At 39.8% G+C, this 18,684-nt stretch overlaps 1 protein-coding gene across 1 annotated transcript in view; it reads right to left on the bottom strand.

Moving 5' to 3' along the window:
* The window catches only part of tbx15 (T-box transcription factor 15), a 104,681-nt gene extending 91,202 nt beyond the window's left edge, over positions 1-13,479 (bottom strand). The window contains exon 1 of the mRNA XM_043700961.2: positions 13,036-13,479. Within this exon, the coding sequence (XP_043556896.2) occupies positions 13,036-13,237 (202 nt within the window). The 5' untranslated portion in view covers positions 13,238-13,479. The remainder of the gene's footprint in view (positions 1-13,035) is intronic.
* Positions 13,480-18,684: the final 5,205 nt, after the last annotated feature.

Here is an 18,684-nt window from a genome sequence, read left to right on the forward strand (position 1 = left end):
AATATAGGTAGAGGTCTTCCTCATCACTTCTCCTTTAGTTTGCATGTAAATATCAGCAAACCGCCTCTTCTAAAGCCAGTATACACGTAAGTAAAAAGTATCAGCCCGACTATTCTTAAGGGAAAGTGGGGACTGCAGATGCTGGAGATCAGAGCTGAACATGTGTTGCTGGAAAAGCGCAGCAGGTCAGGCAGCATCCAAGGAGCAGGAGAATCGACGTTTCAGGCATAAGCCTCATGCCCGAAACGTCGATTCTCCTGTTCCTTGGATGCTGCCTGACCTGCTGCGCTTTTCCAGCAACACATTTTCAGCTCTGTTTTTTTTTTAAGCAAGGTTCTGGAAATATTTTGCAATCTGAAATTGCAATTGAGTTGCAGTGGATTCAGCAAAATGCAGTAAACCAGAAGACAGGAACGAAGCTACCTCCCCAACCAGGGACTCCAAGTGGGGGCATTCCACTTGCATGGCTTACCCAACCCTTAGGAGTCAGGCTCCTGGACATCCACCCACAAGGAAAACGGCTATCCTTTCAGGTTATTTGCAGAGACTACGGTACCTGGGCTTACACGTGGCCACTGTCTTGGATCTTCGTCTGATTCAATTTACAGTGAATTTTATAAGCTTCCCATTTTGCTGCTATTTCCTTTAAAACTAAACAGGCTGTAACGATGCCTATTTCTGTATAACGAGCTGCTCTGGGGATCTAGAAAATAAAATGCAGAAATAGTGCTCGGTGTGCAACACCGACGAGTATAGACTGACTAAATCAGATCGGTCTCTCAGTTTAATTTTCCAAACGGAATGTTCTGCTATTTTAAAGCAGCAAATTTCTTTTCTGTTAGGATTAGTTATCTGACCGTCACAATTCCGGGCTCCCGTGGAAACCGAAACATTGAATTTATCTTCCTGGGGGGCCGACGCGGTTGTTTTGCTTCGCCTCGTCTGCATAGCAGAACAACCCATTAGACAAACGATCTAAAATGACCCAAATCGGACGCCAGGATCTGTGGATATTTACACCAGCGCTTCAATAATTGCACCCATTGTCTGTTCGAGGACAATTTCTGCTCCCCTAAATCGTACTATCATTCCATATATCCTCAGACAAAAGGGACAGAGAGGCCTTCCACAGTGTAACCAGTATCAACTTCCTTAGAGTAAGAGCCCTTCTTTCAGATGGAATCGTCCCTGATTATTTAATGGGCTCCTTGAAATAATTATTCAATTTTGGAAGAGAAAGAACATGAGCAAACAGGCTTGAGTATTGATGAAAAAAAAATCACTTTGTATCCCTTCCATTATTTCTAATAAATAACACTCATCTAAATAGTTTTGATGTGCTTTAGCCCAGTATTGAATCCTTATGAAAACGGCACGAGATTGAAGCAGTTCTGGTGGATTATTCGCTAGTAACACGGGAGAGCCAGACTGCTGATTTAATCACTTCCAGGTGATTAATCTGCTCATCTTCAGGTTTCACCCAGTCACTGACAAACAAATCCAATAACAAATAACATTAAGTTGATATCATTACCTTCCCCTAATGTAGGGGCGATTCTGCGATGTTCCAGCTCTCGAACCATCTTAATCTAACAATTTTTTTTAAATCTCGAGCCCAGATTTTTAACCAAACCACTTGACATTTTTAAGAGTTAGACTTCAAGCCTGAACGGTCAGAGCACAGAGAGCGGGAATCGCCGTGCGCTATTAGAGGCATCTCCAAGGATTGAGGACAGCTCTGTTATTCGGTACAAATAACTCCCAGACAGGGCACAGGTTTCCAGCGCAGCTTTCAGCCTTATTCATGGAGGACGAGACAATGTTCTTCCCCCCCCCCGCCGTCTATTGCCTCAACCATGTCCAGGCTTTAGCCGGAAGTTTCAACAATGTCAATACCCTGCATTGCGTTTAAGGGCGAGAAAATAAAGGCGTGACTGCTCAAAACTGAATGACATATTTGAAAGACTTTATCAGAGGTATGAAAGTGAATACACTTTTGTTTAAAAAGTAACGATTTTTCCATCGAGTTTGCTACCTTGGCGAAGTCTTCTGTTTAGACTTGGAAATTTTCTTTTTGGCAAACAGAGAACCTCAGAGAATAACCACTTTCGTATCGCGTGCCAAAGCAATTCCGTTGTATTTTTTTTTCAAAGCGAGAATGAGCATTCGTTTACTTGTGCTGCAATACTATTTAATTCAGTCAGGGTAGCCTCGCCGAAAGAAAATCCAAAAATGCAATAATGATAGTATTGATGGGTCACAACCAACTTATTGATAATTGGAACATGACTCGGGTAAAGACTGGAGGAAGTCTACAAAAGGCACAGAGGATCATCCACTCTATACTTTGATTAGATTACCTACAGTGTGGAAATAGGCCCTTCGACCCAATAAGTCCACACCGACCCTCCGAAGAGTAGCATCCCCCACTAATGCACCTAACAACTATGGATAATTTAGCATAGCCAATTCACCTGACCTGCACAGCTTTGGAAGGAAACTAATGCAGACACGGGGAGAATGTGCAAACTCCACAGAGACAGTCATCCAAGGCTGGAATCGAACCTGGGACCCTGATAATGTGAGGTTACCATGCTAATCACAGAGCCACCGTACCTAAAGAAAGCGGTTGGAGTGAGAACAGATAATACCCCGTCCCTGAGTGGTTTCGAACCACAAACCTTTCACTTAATAGTCGAACGTGCTGACCAATTGCGCCACAGAGTATTCAGCCTAACTTCTCTGTATCAGGAGTGTTTATGAAGGCTCTGCTGTTCAGCTCCCTTAGCTCTGACCTACTTATTTTTATGTGATTACCTAGTTGTGTCCATAATTTGATTTTTTTTTTGGGTGTTTAATGTGCGGATAACTAGATGTAGTAGCTTCACTTGGCACAGGTAGTATCCTACAGAATATATAGTACACTGCAGCATCGATATTTTCTTATCAATCTGTACGTGTTACTACACGGCACTGGAGCAGGTGGGACATCAATTTGAGTCTTCTGGCTCTGTATTGTAAATCCTTTCTCGCGGTAAGCCACGTTGCTTAATGGTGATGAAGACCTTAGGGGATTACTGGGTAATGACATTACAGATCGTGGACTAATGGCTCAATGTTCTTAATGGGAACATTCCATTCAATGCTGTTAGATCTTCCTTTAGCCTGTGCCATTGAAATATTCCATTGGAATTCCAATAGTATCTCTTTGCATGCGTGTGTCCAACTTATATAAACAATACTTTTAAAAGGTTATAATGAAATTATAACTCTCAATTTTCCTTTCAATCTTAAAATAAGGCATAAATTCTATATTTCTCATCTAAGTTGACCTTGGAATTGTTGGAAACTCAATTGAATAAGTCTGATAAATGTGTCTCATAGTTTCTCACCATAGAAATTTTGAATAATAACTGCTGAATGTCCTTGTTTTAAAAAGAAGATTCACTAATGTCCATGTCAAGAAACTTGGGTCTCCAGGCATGTATCAAGTTCTAGGCCCAAACTTTATTGTTGTCTTTTAATGGTCTCAAAGCAACCGAGAATGGACAGTAAATATTGCCTTTCCAATATCATTCACATTTCCAACCATATTTTAAAATTGCTGAGGGCATCATGGATGTGCAATGATGTAAATACTCCAAAAAGGGACAAATGCCAAATAAGGAGAGATAAGTTCTCTGACAACAGCAACACAGTCTGTAATTTAGTAAAATATCCCAAAGTCCTACACAGGAAATGGTTCAAACAAACTTTAACATGAGCCACATAACAAGATATTAGGACAGGTGATAGGGTACTTTTAATGGAGGAGAGAATGGTAGAGAAGCTTGGGATGAGAAAGGAGTGGAAATTCCAGAACTTTGGGCTAAAACAACTGAATGCATGGGTGACATGGATTAATATTGGAGGTATGCAGAAGGTCAAAATCTTGTTTTGAAAACAAGGATGATAATCTTAAAATTGAGATATTGCTGAATTGCCATCCAGTGTAAAAGTGATCGGTGAATGGAACTTTGTGCAAGTTAGATGTGGACAGCAGAATTTTGGTACACTTAGCTGGGCATTGGAAGAAGAATGTGGGAGCAAACTATTGCAGTCTGCTGTGTCAAAGTCTGCTAATGGGTCAAGAAGGGTGTGAAGGGATAGATTATCATGACTTCCATAAACTGTCTTGAGTATTGTATGAAAAGTTATAATGTAAACATAGCCATCCAGCCTGGATCTGAATAATTTGCACATGCTGAGGATAGTGATGAGAAAGATAAAAAGGGGTGGAAATGAATGACAACCACCAAACACAGACCACTTGCAGAAAGGATTGGAACAAAAACTTTATAGACAGGAAAGAACAATGTATATGAGCAGTGCAGTGCCTTCAATTTAATGGAATAGTTTGGGAAATTATTCACTGTACTATAGATGTGAAACCATAATGCTTGTTACAGTATTGAATGGTTACATGAAATAGTTCATCGAGAAAATCATAAAGTTTACACCTACACTGCAGTTAAAACCAGGAGCTGGAAACAGAAGTCAAGTCAGCAAACTCTTTAAGATAACTGTTTACTACATGATGAATTCAAATCTTTAAGAAAAGAGAACAGGTGCAATAGAAATATTCTGTCAGATCAATGATGATCTTTGCTGATAAAAATGTTGCATGTTAATAAATTAAGCAAATTTTTAAAGGTCTGGAGCTGAGTTAAAGAATCTGGACTGGCTACTGCATTGTTCAAACGAAAGAAATGTAGATATGTTTTGTAAAATAGAGAGTTTAAAGAGTTAGGTAACTGAGAGACAAGATCAATTTGAGCAACAATAGAAGTAACAAAACTTGCAAAAAGAAGCAGTGAATGATGTTTTGCTTCCCAATTTGTCTATTCTAAATGTGGTGGAAGAACTGAAACAAATACCAAATAAATTGTTTAATCTGTTTTTGCTGAGTTTTTCCAGGATTCTCTTGGCTCTTCCAGCAAGGTCATGGCCTTGGTGCTTTCATTGTGGGATTATTAAGAAATGGATTAATACCTGAAGTCTGGAAAGCAGCTAAGACAAAATACACTTGCAAAAAGATGTATTGGACCAGTAGCACTTTTGTGTTTCCAATAATGTTTTCGCAATAAGTATTTTCTGATTCATATTTCTGATTATTCACTTTGTGAGTTCTATTTTGATGCCTCATAAAATGTTATCACCTAGAGAAAATATTTGAGAAACCCTGATTAACAAACAGGAAAAGCTGACTTTAAAATACTTAGGTACTTTTTCTATCCTGTGCCTGCAAAGGACTCTGCAACTCATCTTTTATTTGAAGAGACAGCACAAGATTGTAGTATGTGTTTGTCTTTTTTAGCTTTTAACTGATAGTTACACATGTTAAATAGTAATTACATAATAAATAGTGGTAACTAGCTCCATATGTATATTTAGAGTAGTTGTTTAGCTTAGCTAGTTCTTTCTTGTCAAAAATAATATTTAATTTACAGTTATTATGTGAAACTACTTACACATTTTATTTTCGTAGAGCTGGTTTCTTCATCAATCACAAAAGCTAGCTGTCCTCATTAAGTGTCTTTGAAAGCTTTAAATGATTTCTCTTTAGAGACTTTAGGCAGACCGATGTATTTCAAAAAAGCTGAGAAATAACTTCTGACTTGAAATTAAACAGAAATAAACTGCAGTTCAAAAGTGCATTTCAATAAATTTCTCAATGCTTTTTGATTTAAATAACTTGTCTCTTTCCAAGACAACTGTCTTTGGATTAAAAAAAATAGCTAAATGTTACAAGATATGCATCAAAAATAAGCTGGAAAAATTTGTGCGTGAAGCTGTATTTTTTTTTTAATTCGTTGTGCACTGACAGAACTAAAGTACTTCATGCCAAGCTAAGTTGTAAATAAATATATTTTGCAAAAAAAACCATAATTTTGGACATAAAGATGACTCAGGAAACTACATGCTCATGAATTAAAGATCAGTTGTGGATAAAGTGTTAGAAGGCATCGTCAGCAAGAAGATAGCAAAACACATAGATGCTGATGACATGCTGAGTGTGAGCGTGAATTTATATGATGTGAGTTCTGCCAAATGGAATGAATTTATTAAAGAAAAATGGAACAGAAATTCTGTAAGCAACATCTTCATGAATATGTTAGGTACTTGTATAATACAATTGTTTTCTTTTATTTATCCATATTATGTTGACACTACTGGCAAGTCCACTCCAACATAGCTGGCACCTTGCTGAAGGTCTGGAGTGACATTTAGATTGGACTGAGCAAAGATAGCAGATATCCATTCTTCTAGGTTTTTATTTACAAGAACTTTCATGTTCACTATTAGTTACCTCATTTATTTCAAATTTAAGTTAATTAACTTAGTTTGTTCCATAGCGTAGATTTGATCATTCAGCATGGACAAATGCTTGGCAGTGTTTCTGCAGAATGAATTAAACAATGAACTAATGATTTGCCATGATTAGGAGCTTTTGCGATGGATTGGAATTTGGCAATGTTCAAATAAAGCAAACTAGGATGACAGAGGGTAATGTTGTTCTGAATACAGATGTACCAATCTGGCAAGGGATCAGTGAAGTGACTATTTATCCAATGTATGCGTATGATTTGAATTGCACAATATAGAAACAAGGGGCATCAAAAATTTAAATAGGTTGTAGATAAATTGGACTTGATATTATGTTCACATTTTCCACTTTAGAACAAGGAGCATGCTTAGAAATAGGAATTTAAAGGCAACTACATGGAAGGTGGTGAATGTATCAAACAAATTGCTGAGAGAGTCAGAATGACAAATGATATGTAAAAACATTAAACAATCGGATAAATAATAGAAGAACTGGGAGATCAACAAGTGTGTTGGTTTTAGGGACTAATTGGATGCTTATGTTCTTAAAGAATTGCACTTAAAGTGCAACATTGTCCCTTAAAAAATATTGTAACCGTTATAACAATGCATGCCAAAATATTATATGTAAACTAGGTCCTTACCAAGCAATAACACTTCTTTTCCTAAATTACACTTTCATCATTAAAGTATCAGAGAAAATTTACAAAAATTTAACAATAATACACCAAAGCTACAATATTATGCAACACAAATTACAAAACTGCATGCTCCAATGTATTATGTTGATAATTCATCTAATTACAATATTAATTCTTCTTAAATGTTACATGAGCATTGCAACTCTGTCTCAACAATGCCTAATATCAACAAGAAATTTCAATTCTACAACAGTTAAAATTGTAATCTGAAAAACATTCAGGACAGATGTATGGCTTGTTCAAACTTCCTCTCGTACCTGTTGCTCATTTAGGTGGTTCTGCTATGCATCTTTACAATGTTAAAGCTGTAAAACTACAATACACAATAGATGCGACTTCAGAGTAAGGATTTATATCATCATCTGAATGCACATTTAGAAGCTTGCAAATTGATCAAATATTTTGTGATTTATTTTGTTGATTTTGTTTTCAGTAACTGAAATTTTTAATATCTAAAGTAAAATTTCAATAAAAAGTTGAATGTTTAAAAAATGCAAATTTAGCAAAATGCATGACTGAGTTTTCTCTTATGTCTTCCAATACTTGCATCATAGCTTTTACTTAAAGACAATATTCTCCGAATAACTTGTGTTTTGACAGATGATTTGACCCATAACAATGACTTGCTGAGCTTAATTTGAAATTTGCAATCTGAACATGTGTATCTAATTCCCTAAGGGAGAAAGAGAGAGAGAGAGAGAGAGAGAGCGAGAGAGAACGAGAGCAATGCCGTGTGAGCTGAGAAGTAACAATGTTCTGATTGCATTTTATTGTTATTTCAATCAACGTTTAGAAAACGTATGAAGATGAGGGGTAAATGGAGTGAGAGGAAGTCTCTGGCTCCAAAGATTCCATGGGATTCAATCATAGCATAGCATAGCATAGCACTGTTTTCCTTCTTATTTCTGGAATCCTTCTCAGCCATACAACCTTTATAAAAATGTCAAACTCCGCTTAAATACCACATCTTCAAAACATTCTACATCATGCATAAGATTCTACTTATTATAAAACATAGTGCCTAACTTCTAACATTGTGCCTTTCAGCAAAGCACGTTGAAAATCTTGCACTTAGTCAGAGGCATAGAGATGTACAGCATGGAAACAGATCCTTTGGTCCAACCCCTCCATGCCTACCAGATATCCTAAATTAATCTAGTCCCATTTGCCAGCATTTGGCTCATATCCCTCTAAACCCTTCCTATTCATATACCCAACCTGATGCCTTTTAAATGTTGTAATTGTACCAGCCTCCACCACTTCCTCTGGCAGCTCATTCCATACACGCACCATCCTCTGTGTGAAAACGTTGCCCTCTCACTCTAAACCTATGTCCTCTAGTTCTGTACTCCCCCCAACCCAGGGAAAATACCTTGCCTATTTATCTGAAACATGCCCCTCATGATTTTATAAACCCCTATAAAGATCACCCCTCAGCCTCCAACGCTCCAGGGAAAACAGCCCCAGCCTATAGCTCAAACCTTCCAACCCCTGGAAACATCCTTGTAAATCTTTTCTGAACCCTTTCAAGTTTCACAACATCCTTCCTATAGGAGGGAGGCCAGAATTGCACAAAATATTTATAAAATATTTTCATTAAATCATAACAGTTCCATTTCAATTTAGTTTTTGAAATTACTAAAAAAAATCTTCTAGATTATTGCACTAACAAAATAATACAGGTACTTTTAAAATGTATTGAAATTAAAACATTGCTTACTTCAATATACTGAAATTAAATTCCAACTATTCAGTTTCTAACGTATATTACATTTGCAGTAATGTCCCCATACAAAATATTTAACACTAAATCTAACATTGCTGCTTTCAATATACTGTAAAAAAAATAAAAAAGTCTCAAACTATTGGACTCAAATCACCGTGCTGCAACTTCCACAACATTACTAAAATCACAACACTGCATTTTCAAATGAATTACATTAGAACTGCCTGAGAGCTACATCTAACATTGCACTTTCACCTCTGATTTCATAGTGGCACAACTAAAGTTGTGCGCCGACAATACAGCCATTTCAGTATATTAGATATATTTTACATTCCCAATTGTTCTAGTGCAAGATATAAAAATTACAAATCAGTACCTAGTTAAAAAAACCCTAATCGCAATATACGTATCATCTAAAACAGGACACTGAAATTAAACCACCTCTTTTTAAATTGTTACACTGAAATTGCAATATTTCTATAGGATTACTGCCAATTTATAGGATGGGAACCTCTGAACTATTACACTGAAAGCACAACATACCGTCTGCATAAAGCAAAGACAACGTCTCTTTTACACGGAAACCTTATGTCTTTGCCGCTGGACTGCATTGAAAGGAAAATTGTCTGAAATGTTGCATTCAAATAAGAGCACTCAGCCTTCTGAAATACTTCGTTTAAATTGCAACACCAGTTTTGACTAAATATCTGTCGCTCCTAAGTTAAATACTGTGAAAATGCAACCGACCTTTGGATCCCCGTTTTCTTTCTGCTAAAATTGCCTCGTGTCTTCTGAAACATCGCGACCATGTCTCCACATACAATATATAAAATAAAATTGTGTATGAAATAGATAAACGCCTTTACTAAAGTATCAGTCGGAAACGGCCAACTTGTTTTTTAGAGGAAGTAATGAAATGAGAATGTCATCTCAAGTGTCCTGTCCGTGCTGTTAACATTACCTCTTCTAAATGTAATTTATTTCCATGTGAACAACAAGACAGTCTGTTCCCAAATATTCCTTTCAAGACCTTGGACATTTCATGCCAAACTCTCAGACAAAGGTGCGATCCAAACATTAGCAGATTACACAGACAATTATAAATCAAAGTCCACGTTGCTTCTCGACAGAAATATTACACTGGAATATAAATACTGTCTGTTCAAGCGTTGATGTCGAGGAGTCGGTGTTGGACTGGGGTGGACAAAGTTTAAAAATCGCACAATTCCAGGTTATAGTCCAACAGGTTTATTTGCGGGTACAAGCTTTCAGACCGTTCCTCCTTCGTCAGGATTTTTAATCTTGTCCAAGTATTGTAAAGGCAGTTATGTTTTTGAATCGCTAAATTCAATTTGCAGTAGAATTGATGAATTCAGGGATACTGTACTGAGTGGGGTGGGACAAAACATCCAATAAATAATTAGATAGAATTTCTGAAATTGTCTGAACGAAATTGTTAAACCAAAAAATTCAATGCTTTTCTCCCTTAATTAAGAATTTAAAAACGGGATACAGAATGTACTTTCGGAGTTGCTAAACGCGCCTTCAGTAAGTACACTTGGCCGAAAGTAGAAAACACATTCTAAAATATTATCGCCTTTCTTTCTGGAATAATCGGCAGTTTGCAGCACCAATGCCTATTATCAAGTAATTTTACAAAAGCTTCCTAGACCGATTTTCTACTCCTCAGTCCTCTTTTATTAAAAGTGTTGGAGTCTGCCCTAGTAAAGCCGCGAGATGTAAGCTCCCCCGTGCACAGTGCTGATCCGTCATACATCATCCCCACGGTTCAGGCACAGCTGTCGCCTTCTGAACAAGTGCTGCAAGGAACTCCTGAGAGAGAGAGAGCGGTGGACTGAGGTCCTGTGCAAATTGGACAAAGTCGGCCACTTACAGAATTCACTGCGTTATTTCACCATCGTTCCGAACAGTGAGTAACGACCCCTGTCTTTTGCTTTTCAAAGTCCTGTACAAACCTATAGTCCGAGTGATCAGGCACAGCAAACAGTTCGAGTGGAAACGGATTAATTGGGGGGGGGGGGGGATTTCAGATACAAGAAATATTGGCCTTAGTATGGAGCAATTTAATCAGTTCGTGTGCACATCTGTGTTTCTTTCCGAGAATCTGGTTCTGGGACTGACGAACTTGCCTTCCCATCACTTTTGGAAAATTGGCCGAAGCCGTTTGATCTAACCACAGTTTCCTCTTTGCAGTTACTGGCGGGTGGGTAGTGGAGGTGGGGGTGGATAAACTTGTTAATAAGAAGAATTGGAGGGAAGGACAATATATTATATGATCGGTTAGATTTTAAAAAGAACCTCTTTCTCTATCAGCTATCAGAAATGATTTGGAGATGCCGGTGTTGTGTGATTTTTAGCTATCAGAAAGTTTGTGCGGTTCTCCCACAATAATTATCAGCGCTAACAAAGCTGGCTTTTTTAACTGTAACTTCAAAGGAAAATTCCTGTCCTTAATCCCAGCAATGCCCACGCACTGGAATACACTGCAGTGGCCACTTCTTACTCGGGGCTTCAGATGCTGTTTAAGATGACAGCGGTGCGTACCTAACCCGATGGTGTTAGAGAATGGGGCTAGTTGCCTTTCTTCCAAAACAGAGCAATGCTGCACCAATGTTTCATTTGTTTCTCTATCATGTCCCGATTAAATGAAAGTAATAGCTGCCAGTTTCTTCCCATCTTTAACGAGCATCTGAGAGGAAAGCTCCAAGCGTCCATCACAATTACAAATAAGGAAGCCGCAGTAGCCGGTGTTCAGACACCTGTCGCTTCAATATCCATTGTCCTACATATGGCACACTCTCTGCTTTCTCCCCGGCAAAGAACGCCTGACGGCAGTAGTGGGGCTGCAGTCTGCAGATCCTCAGGCGCCACCCCGTTTCTGCCGATTCAATTCACATTAAAATCCAGACTCCCCGTTGGGAAGTGGGAACTGGGGAAGGTGTCACATTGACATTGTCTATGCACGCCTCCACGCCCATTTCTCCCTTGACTCGCTCGACTTATTCTTTACACACACAAAAAAGATTTTTTTTTGTGGAATTCTACATTTTGGAATATCGGCGCATTTCTAGCCCTCGGGATTTCCTGTGGACAGTTGTGAAACGCTCCCGTGATGACACCGAGAAAGGGGAAAGAATCAGGTGTTTGATAAGCCCTGTGAGAGACCGGAGCCGCGGACACAGGCAAATGTTCAATAGGCTCGGAACACCTTGTCAGGGTTTGTGAGAGGTACAAATTCTCCCAAATAACCACAAGTAACAGTGAGAATAGTGTAGGGTCTTTGACAGCCTTTAACAATAAAACATTCAATAGAAACCTCCATAGAATGGAATCTCACTGCTATTAATTTCTCAACCAGTGCCAGGTTTTCACTCTGTTAGTGTGTGTGTCGATCCCGAAAACGCTGGGAATTGGAGAGTTAATTTTAATCATAACGGAACAGGATTTGTAGCAGTGCTGGGAATCCAGTGCGGGGTGTAGATAGCGGCCTGCTGTGTATTAGGGAACCATCGTGTCCGCCCGCAGCCCCGAGCTGTCATCCTGTTAACTGCAGCCGTCCAGCCAGACGGGGCAATCCCAGCGGGACAGCATTGTCCCTCAGCCCTGACTCCAGCCAGACAGCGGGACCTGAGCTTCAGGTACAGGCCGGCGACAGAGATGCGCAACTACCAACAAAGTGGGTCGCCATCGGAGTCAGTGAGGAATCGGAGAGCTTGCATTCCTCATTTAAAAATAGCGAAATGACAATGTGTGCACACTGAACAGTGGCCTAATATTATCTCGCCTCACTCAATTATCCCCCGTTCGCCTACCTACTTCCCTTCGGAATAAACTTCGCCAAACGCTAGGCTGGCTTCTTAATCTGTTTTTAAAAACTTGAAAACTGACAACACGTACACTGCGTGAAATCCTAAAGTGTAGATCCGGGAAAACGAGTTAAAAGTTCGCGGTTAAAACAACACGATAAAGTATTTGCTATCACGGAATAAGGGGTTCAGTCCGGTCATTGAGATTAACATATCGCTCCGAAAACCGGAGTGGGATGAACGCGAGACGCGAAAAACCAAACTTCAGATTTTCGGTATGAGAGAAATGATTCCCCCCGCCATCCTTCCCTTTTTTTTCAAAAAAAAAGCTCCAGGTTTGAGGAGCAAAGCAGCTGTCAGGAGGATGTGTTAGGGAAACCCGAGTGTATGTGAGGGGGTGTTTTTAAGGACCTACCGGAGTTGATCTCCATACACTGGCTTGAATCCACTGTGTCTGCAAGGTCCGAGTCCGGGTTTATACTGTCCACACTCAGTTCCATAGTCTTCTCGCCCCATTCCTGAATTTTCCGCTTTTTATTTGTCCCGATCAGTGCTTCCACCGAGAAGGCGTGAGCCCTTGAACTCAGGGCAGCTGCTGATCGCCTCCTTTCACTCATCGCCCGAATAAGAATGGTCCAAAAGCTAGCAAATAGCAAACTTTCCTTGAAATGGCCGGAGCCCAGGCGGTAATGCTCAGTGGCGGGTTCCAAATTCAGAAACAAACTGGGAAGGATTGCAAAGTTTGAACTTCAGGCGTACAGGCACAACAGGAGTCCAGCGCTGGTCACATCTCTCACAGTCACAGTTAGCATGGTGCTGACTGAGTGAGAGCACTCATTGAACTTAGTCCACTTTCTGCCTCTACTCTGTCATCCTCCCCCGTCTCCCCCAGCGTCCCCCGCCCGCCTGCCTCCCCCAGGCTGATTGATACAAACTTCTGCAGCGTTTTACTGAAGGGGGGGAGAGGTTTCGATGCCAATCAAACTCTCCCGTCCAATAGTTACACGGCCAGCAGCCAGTGTCCAATGACACGCCAGCAGAATTCCAAAGACAAACAACCGCAAATTTAAGCTCTCGGTCGCCAGCAGGCACCTTGATGCTCACCAGCGACTCCACAGTGCCCAGGTTTAACCGTTTAGGAACCGTCAGCGCCCGGTTTTGTGGCCAACCGAAACGAAACTTTTCTATCTCCCTGCTACATGTCTCATGTACTGCTTTATAAACGATCAGGAATGTTGGCGGCTGCTGACAACAGCAATAATAAAACCAGTGGAAGTATTTTTCTTAAATTTCCTCGCGCAGTTCAGGCATCAATGGCGAGTGATCTTCAATACCTCAGGAACTGTATTAGTTTGAAGGATTTCTCTGCATGTTCCACCACTTTTCTCTCTCCCTGCTACCAAGCGGTTAACTTCCATTTGTGGTTCACTTTCCCTTGCAATATTGTGCTGGAACAGGGGAGCGGACTGGAAACAGCTACTGCAAAATACTGCCTCAGACAGAAAGCAGAAACTCTTCTGTGTTCCAGAAATATTGAAGCGGTGCTTAAACCTTAGAGTTCTGTAAAAAAAAGTTTGCTGCACTTTCTCGGCGGTATTTGTATTTGCTGTCGCGATGAGATTTGTACTGATTACAGAAATGACCAAAACAAATTTAAAAAAGGTAAAAGGAAAGGGAGAAACAATCAAACCGACAAACACCATTCCATTGATTATTCTATACCGTTGGAAATCTGCAATTTAGATTTTTTTATGTTAGTGAGATTGTTATCGGTTGGCTGTGGAAGTTGAGTGCCATACTCATTGTACTGTTTACCATTTTGATACATGCAACAATTAATGAAACCAATGTACTCTTGGGAGACTTAGTGGCAGCAGTGATCATTTTTAACGACACCAATGTAAATCTGGTGGCATTTAAACCCGTGCGTTTGCCACCCTGCGGCTGTCTGCATGTGCCAATGGGAATTAGCATGAAATAGATATTATGATTTTAAAATCTGTAAATAAACAAAACAAAGATTTTAGAAAGCCTTCATCGGGAATGTATTGTGAAGTGTAAAGACCAAATCCCAAATTGCTGATTTTTCACGCCAGTTCCACTGGAATCTGTACAGGGACTGGTTAATGATTAAGATTTAGATCTCCCCATCCTATACACACACACATACTTATATGCGCGCATACATGCACATACACAGAAATTACACATACACACCCACTTAAAACTACACACGCACACTCGCAAATTCTAAAAAATGCGCGAACACACACGCACATTCATACACACAAAAAACTACACGCGCAAATCCTGAAAATTCACACAAAATACAAACACGGACGCACACACATAGTACATATATATGAACACACATAAGCACACACGCAAACCCCAAATACACACATACACACACACGCACACAAATTACAAACACGGATACACACACATAATACATACATATAAACACACATAAGCACATATAAAAACAGATACACTAATGCACAGCCACTGAAACGCACAAAATTATACGCGCATTCACATTCAGTGGTACAGTGAGTAATCGCAGGATTTCCCCACTCATTTATAAATACGTTCTCGTGAAAGTGGAGAAGTTGGTATTCTTATTGATTTTTGCTTTTTGTAATTGTATTGATGTTGACGTTAATTAATCAATAAATCTCATTCACTGCTATTCTTGCTGTGATTTAATTGGAGCACCTGTGTTAGGAAATCATTCAGAATAAGATCATAAACCGAGTTTTTTCACTATTCAAGTCAACAATTTAAATCAAGACTAGAGGGAATTCACTAATACCGTTAGGAAATATCAGGTCTATATATTTGCACTTTGTAATATAAAGTGTAATTCAGGGTGCGCATACACCATATCACGGATATTTGAATAAAGCCTAGCAGAAACGGTTCATATGTAATAGGTCTATTTATTTCTGCACTGTCATTGTCCTTTCACAAATTAAAAATTTTAGCACGATCTGAATTCCAGTTAGTATTCGTCCAACAATTAATTTTATTCAACTCTTCCCGGCAAATTGGACTACCCCCACACTTCCCGCATCCAGGACCTTCCCCCACCTCCTCCCTCCCCATTCCGCCGAAATTCATTGGTGTTACTCTGTAATTATCTTACTGCATACCAGGAATCAAAAAGAAAAAAAAGAGATAGTATGGAGAGAACAGAAGGAAATTTAGTCTTCGAGAAAGGAACCCTTTTCCCTCTATCTATTTAATGAAGTGCACTTTAAGGTAAGCGTCTGCCTCCAGTACTGGCAACCTTTAATGACTTCAACATTTTACATTCCTGGCAACGCTACCTTTTTTTTTCTAAATCACCTGCAAGGATAACGTGAACATCTCCTGGTCTAGTTTCCATTACATTTTGCTTATACATTGAGTTCGAGACGAAGAAATAACTCGGTGTTTAAAGTTAGTGGTTTCCTGCTTGCCTGCATAGCTGGAGAAAATTGATGTCTGTGTCGGCATGTGCGATCTTTGTGGAGATCCTCTCCACTTTAAGCCGGCAGTTAGTGGTGTGAATGTCTTACTACTTGAAGAGCAACACCAATGGAGGCGTTCATAGAGAAACTCTTGTGCCTTTCTCACATCAGAAACATTTTCAGGACAATTAGAAGGACGAGGAAACTAAACTGCTTCAACAGACTCTCTTTCTCATGGACGCACACAGACAAAATGAATACTTAAATCTGAGTTAGGAATTTTAATACGAACTCTTTCCAGTTATTTTTGCTATGGAATACACTTTTCAGAGACGAATATAATTGCCAGGGTTCATAAAGACAAGCGATCGAAATTGAAATACAGTAAAGGCCAAACAAAGATCTGAAGTTACGGCATTAGTTGTTGTCAAAAACACGAACGTCGGATGGCAGTGAACCGTGCAAGTATAATAGCCTAAATGTTGTTGTTATGAATACATTTGGAGTCTAGATCTGAAATCTCTCTACATTAATGGTCGCAACTGTTTCGGACAGTTTTTACAATTCAGTACATTATGTTCCGAAGCTGTTGGAATGCAGTGTCGTTCATATCTAAAACATAGGTATGCTGTGCAAACGTGAATGCTCTTTGAGTATGTGCGTTTCGATGCCCGGCAAACAATGACGTTTGCAGTATCAATTAATTAACGCAGGTATATTTAATGATCTATATATTTAGCCATTTCTCTACTTTTATTTTGTGATAAGAATTAGCTCAGTTAGATGGTTGGTTAGCTATTATCAAATAACTCACTCTCAATTAGCATATGTTAGAATTTTATCACAATAGAGGGCGGATGCCCACGAACCTCAAAGACATATCCTGATGTGTGATTTTGTTACATAGGGTCATTGTTTAAGTGCTATGACGTATGATTTTATTATTTAATAATTTATTTATAGGATATAGGCACTTCTAACTAACCCAGCATTTATCACCCATCATTAAGCACCCTGACCTTATTGAACTGTTGCAGTCCATGACATGTGCGGACTCTCACAATGCTATTAGGTTAAAAATCACACAACACTAGGTTATAGTCCAACAGGTTTGGACTATAACCTGGCGTTGTGTGACTTTTAACTTTGTACAACCCAGTCCAACACTGGCATCTCCAAATCAATGCTATTAGGGAGGGAGTTCCAGAAGTTTGACTCAGCTACCGTGAAGGAAGCATGATATAGTTTCAAGTCAGGATGATGGGTTGAAAAATGTGGTGCTGGAAAAACACAGCAGACCAAGCAGCATCCGAGGAGCAGGAGAATCGACGTTTCGGGCATAACCCCTTCTTCAGGAATGAGCTCATTCCTGAAGAAGGGCTTATGCCCGAATCTTCGATTGTCCTGCTCCTCGGATGCTGCCTGGCCTGCTGTGTTTTTCCAGCGCCACATTTTTCAACCCTGGTACTCCAGCATCTGCAGTCCTCACTTTCACCAAGTCAGGATGATGTGTGGTTTGGAGAGGAACTTGAGGTGGTTGTCTTCACATACATTTGCTGTCCTTGTCCTTGTAGATGATGGCTGTTGTGAGTTTGGAAGATGCTGTCTAAGGAGCCTCTGGTCAGGTGTTGCATGCATCTTTTGGGGCCACACAATTGTTTGTACGTAGTGAAGAAAGTGAATGTTGAAGGTGGTGGGTAGGTTATAAATTAAGTAGACTGCTTTGCCTTGGATAGACTCAAGCTTCTCAAGTGTTGTTGAAGCTGCAACCAGCCAGGCAAGTGGACAGCATTCCAACATAGTCCTGACTTGTGTGTTGTGGATGGTAAAACAGGCTTTGAAGAGTCAGGAGGTAAGTTAAATGCCACAGAATTCCCAGGTTCTGATCAGCTCTTGCAATCACAGTATTTATAAGACAGGTCCATTTCAGTTTCTAGTCAGTGGATAGTGATGGTGATGGTAGTGCTATTGAATGTCAAGAGGCATTGATTAGATTCTCACTCGTCTGCACTTCTGATGTGTGAATGTTACTTACCATTGGTCACCCCAAGTCTGGATGTTGCCTCGGTTTTGCAGAATTTGAACATGGACTCCTTCAGTATCTGAGTGGCTAACGGTGTTGAACATTGTACATTCAGCGGCGAACATCTCACTTCTGACCTGATAATGGTTGGAAGGTCATTGATGCAGCAACTGAGATATTTGGGCCATGAGGAACTCCTGCTGTGATTTTGTGGGAGAAAGTGAGGATTGTGTGGGGCCGAGATTGTCGATCTCCAACAACTACAACAATTTCCTTTGATATAGGCATAACTCAAAACAACAATGTCTCTGATTCCTATTGACTCAAGTTTTGCCAAGGCCCCTTGATGCCAAACTGGGTGAAAAGTTGCCTTGGTGATAAAGGTAGTCATTCTCCCCTCACCTCTGGAGGTCAGTCCTTTCGTTCATGATTGGACATAGGTGGCTATAAGGTCAGGAGTGAAATGTCCCTGAAGAAATCTAAACTGGGCGTTAGTGGGCAGGTTATTGTTAAGTGAGTGCCCCTAACTGACTGCGTATCATTTAGAACAGAGCACATCCGGCTAGGTTACATCTCCGAATTATCT

This window comes from Chiloscyllium plagiosum, unplaced genomic scaffold (genome assembly GCF_037043375.1).
Source record: "Chiloscyllium plagiosum isolate Xiang-an unplaced genomic scaffold, Cpla_swu_hap1 HiC_scaffold_12, whole genome shotgun sequence".
In the NCBI taxonomy this organism is placed as follows: domain Eukaryota; kingdom Metazoa; phylum Chordata; class Chondrichthyes; order Orectolobiformes; family Hemiscylliidae; genus Chiloscyllium; species Chiloscyllium plagiosum.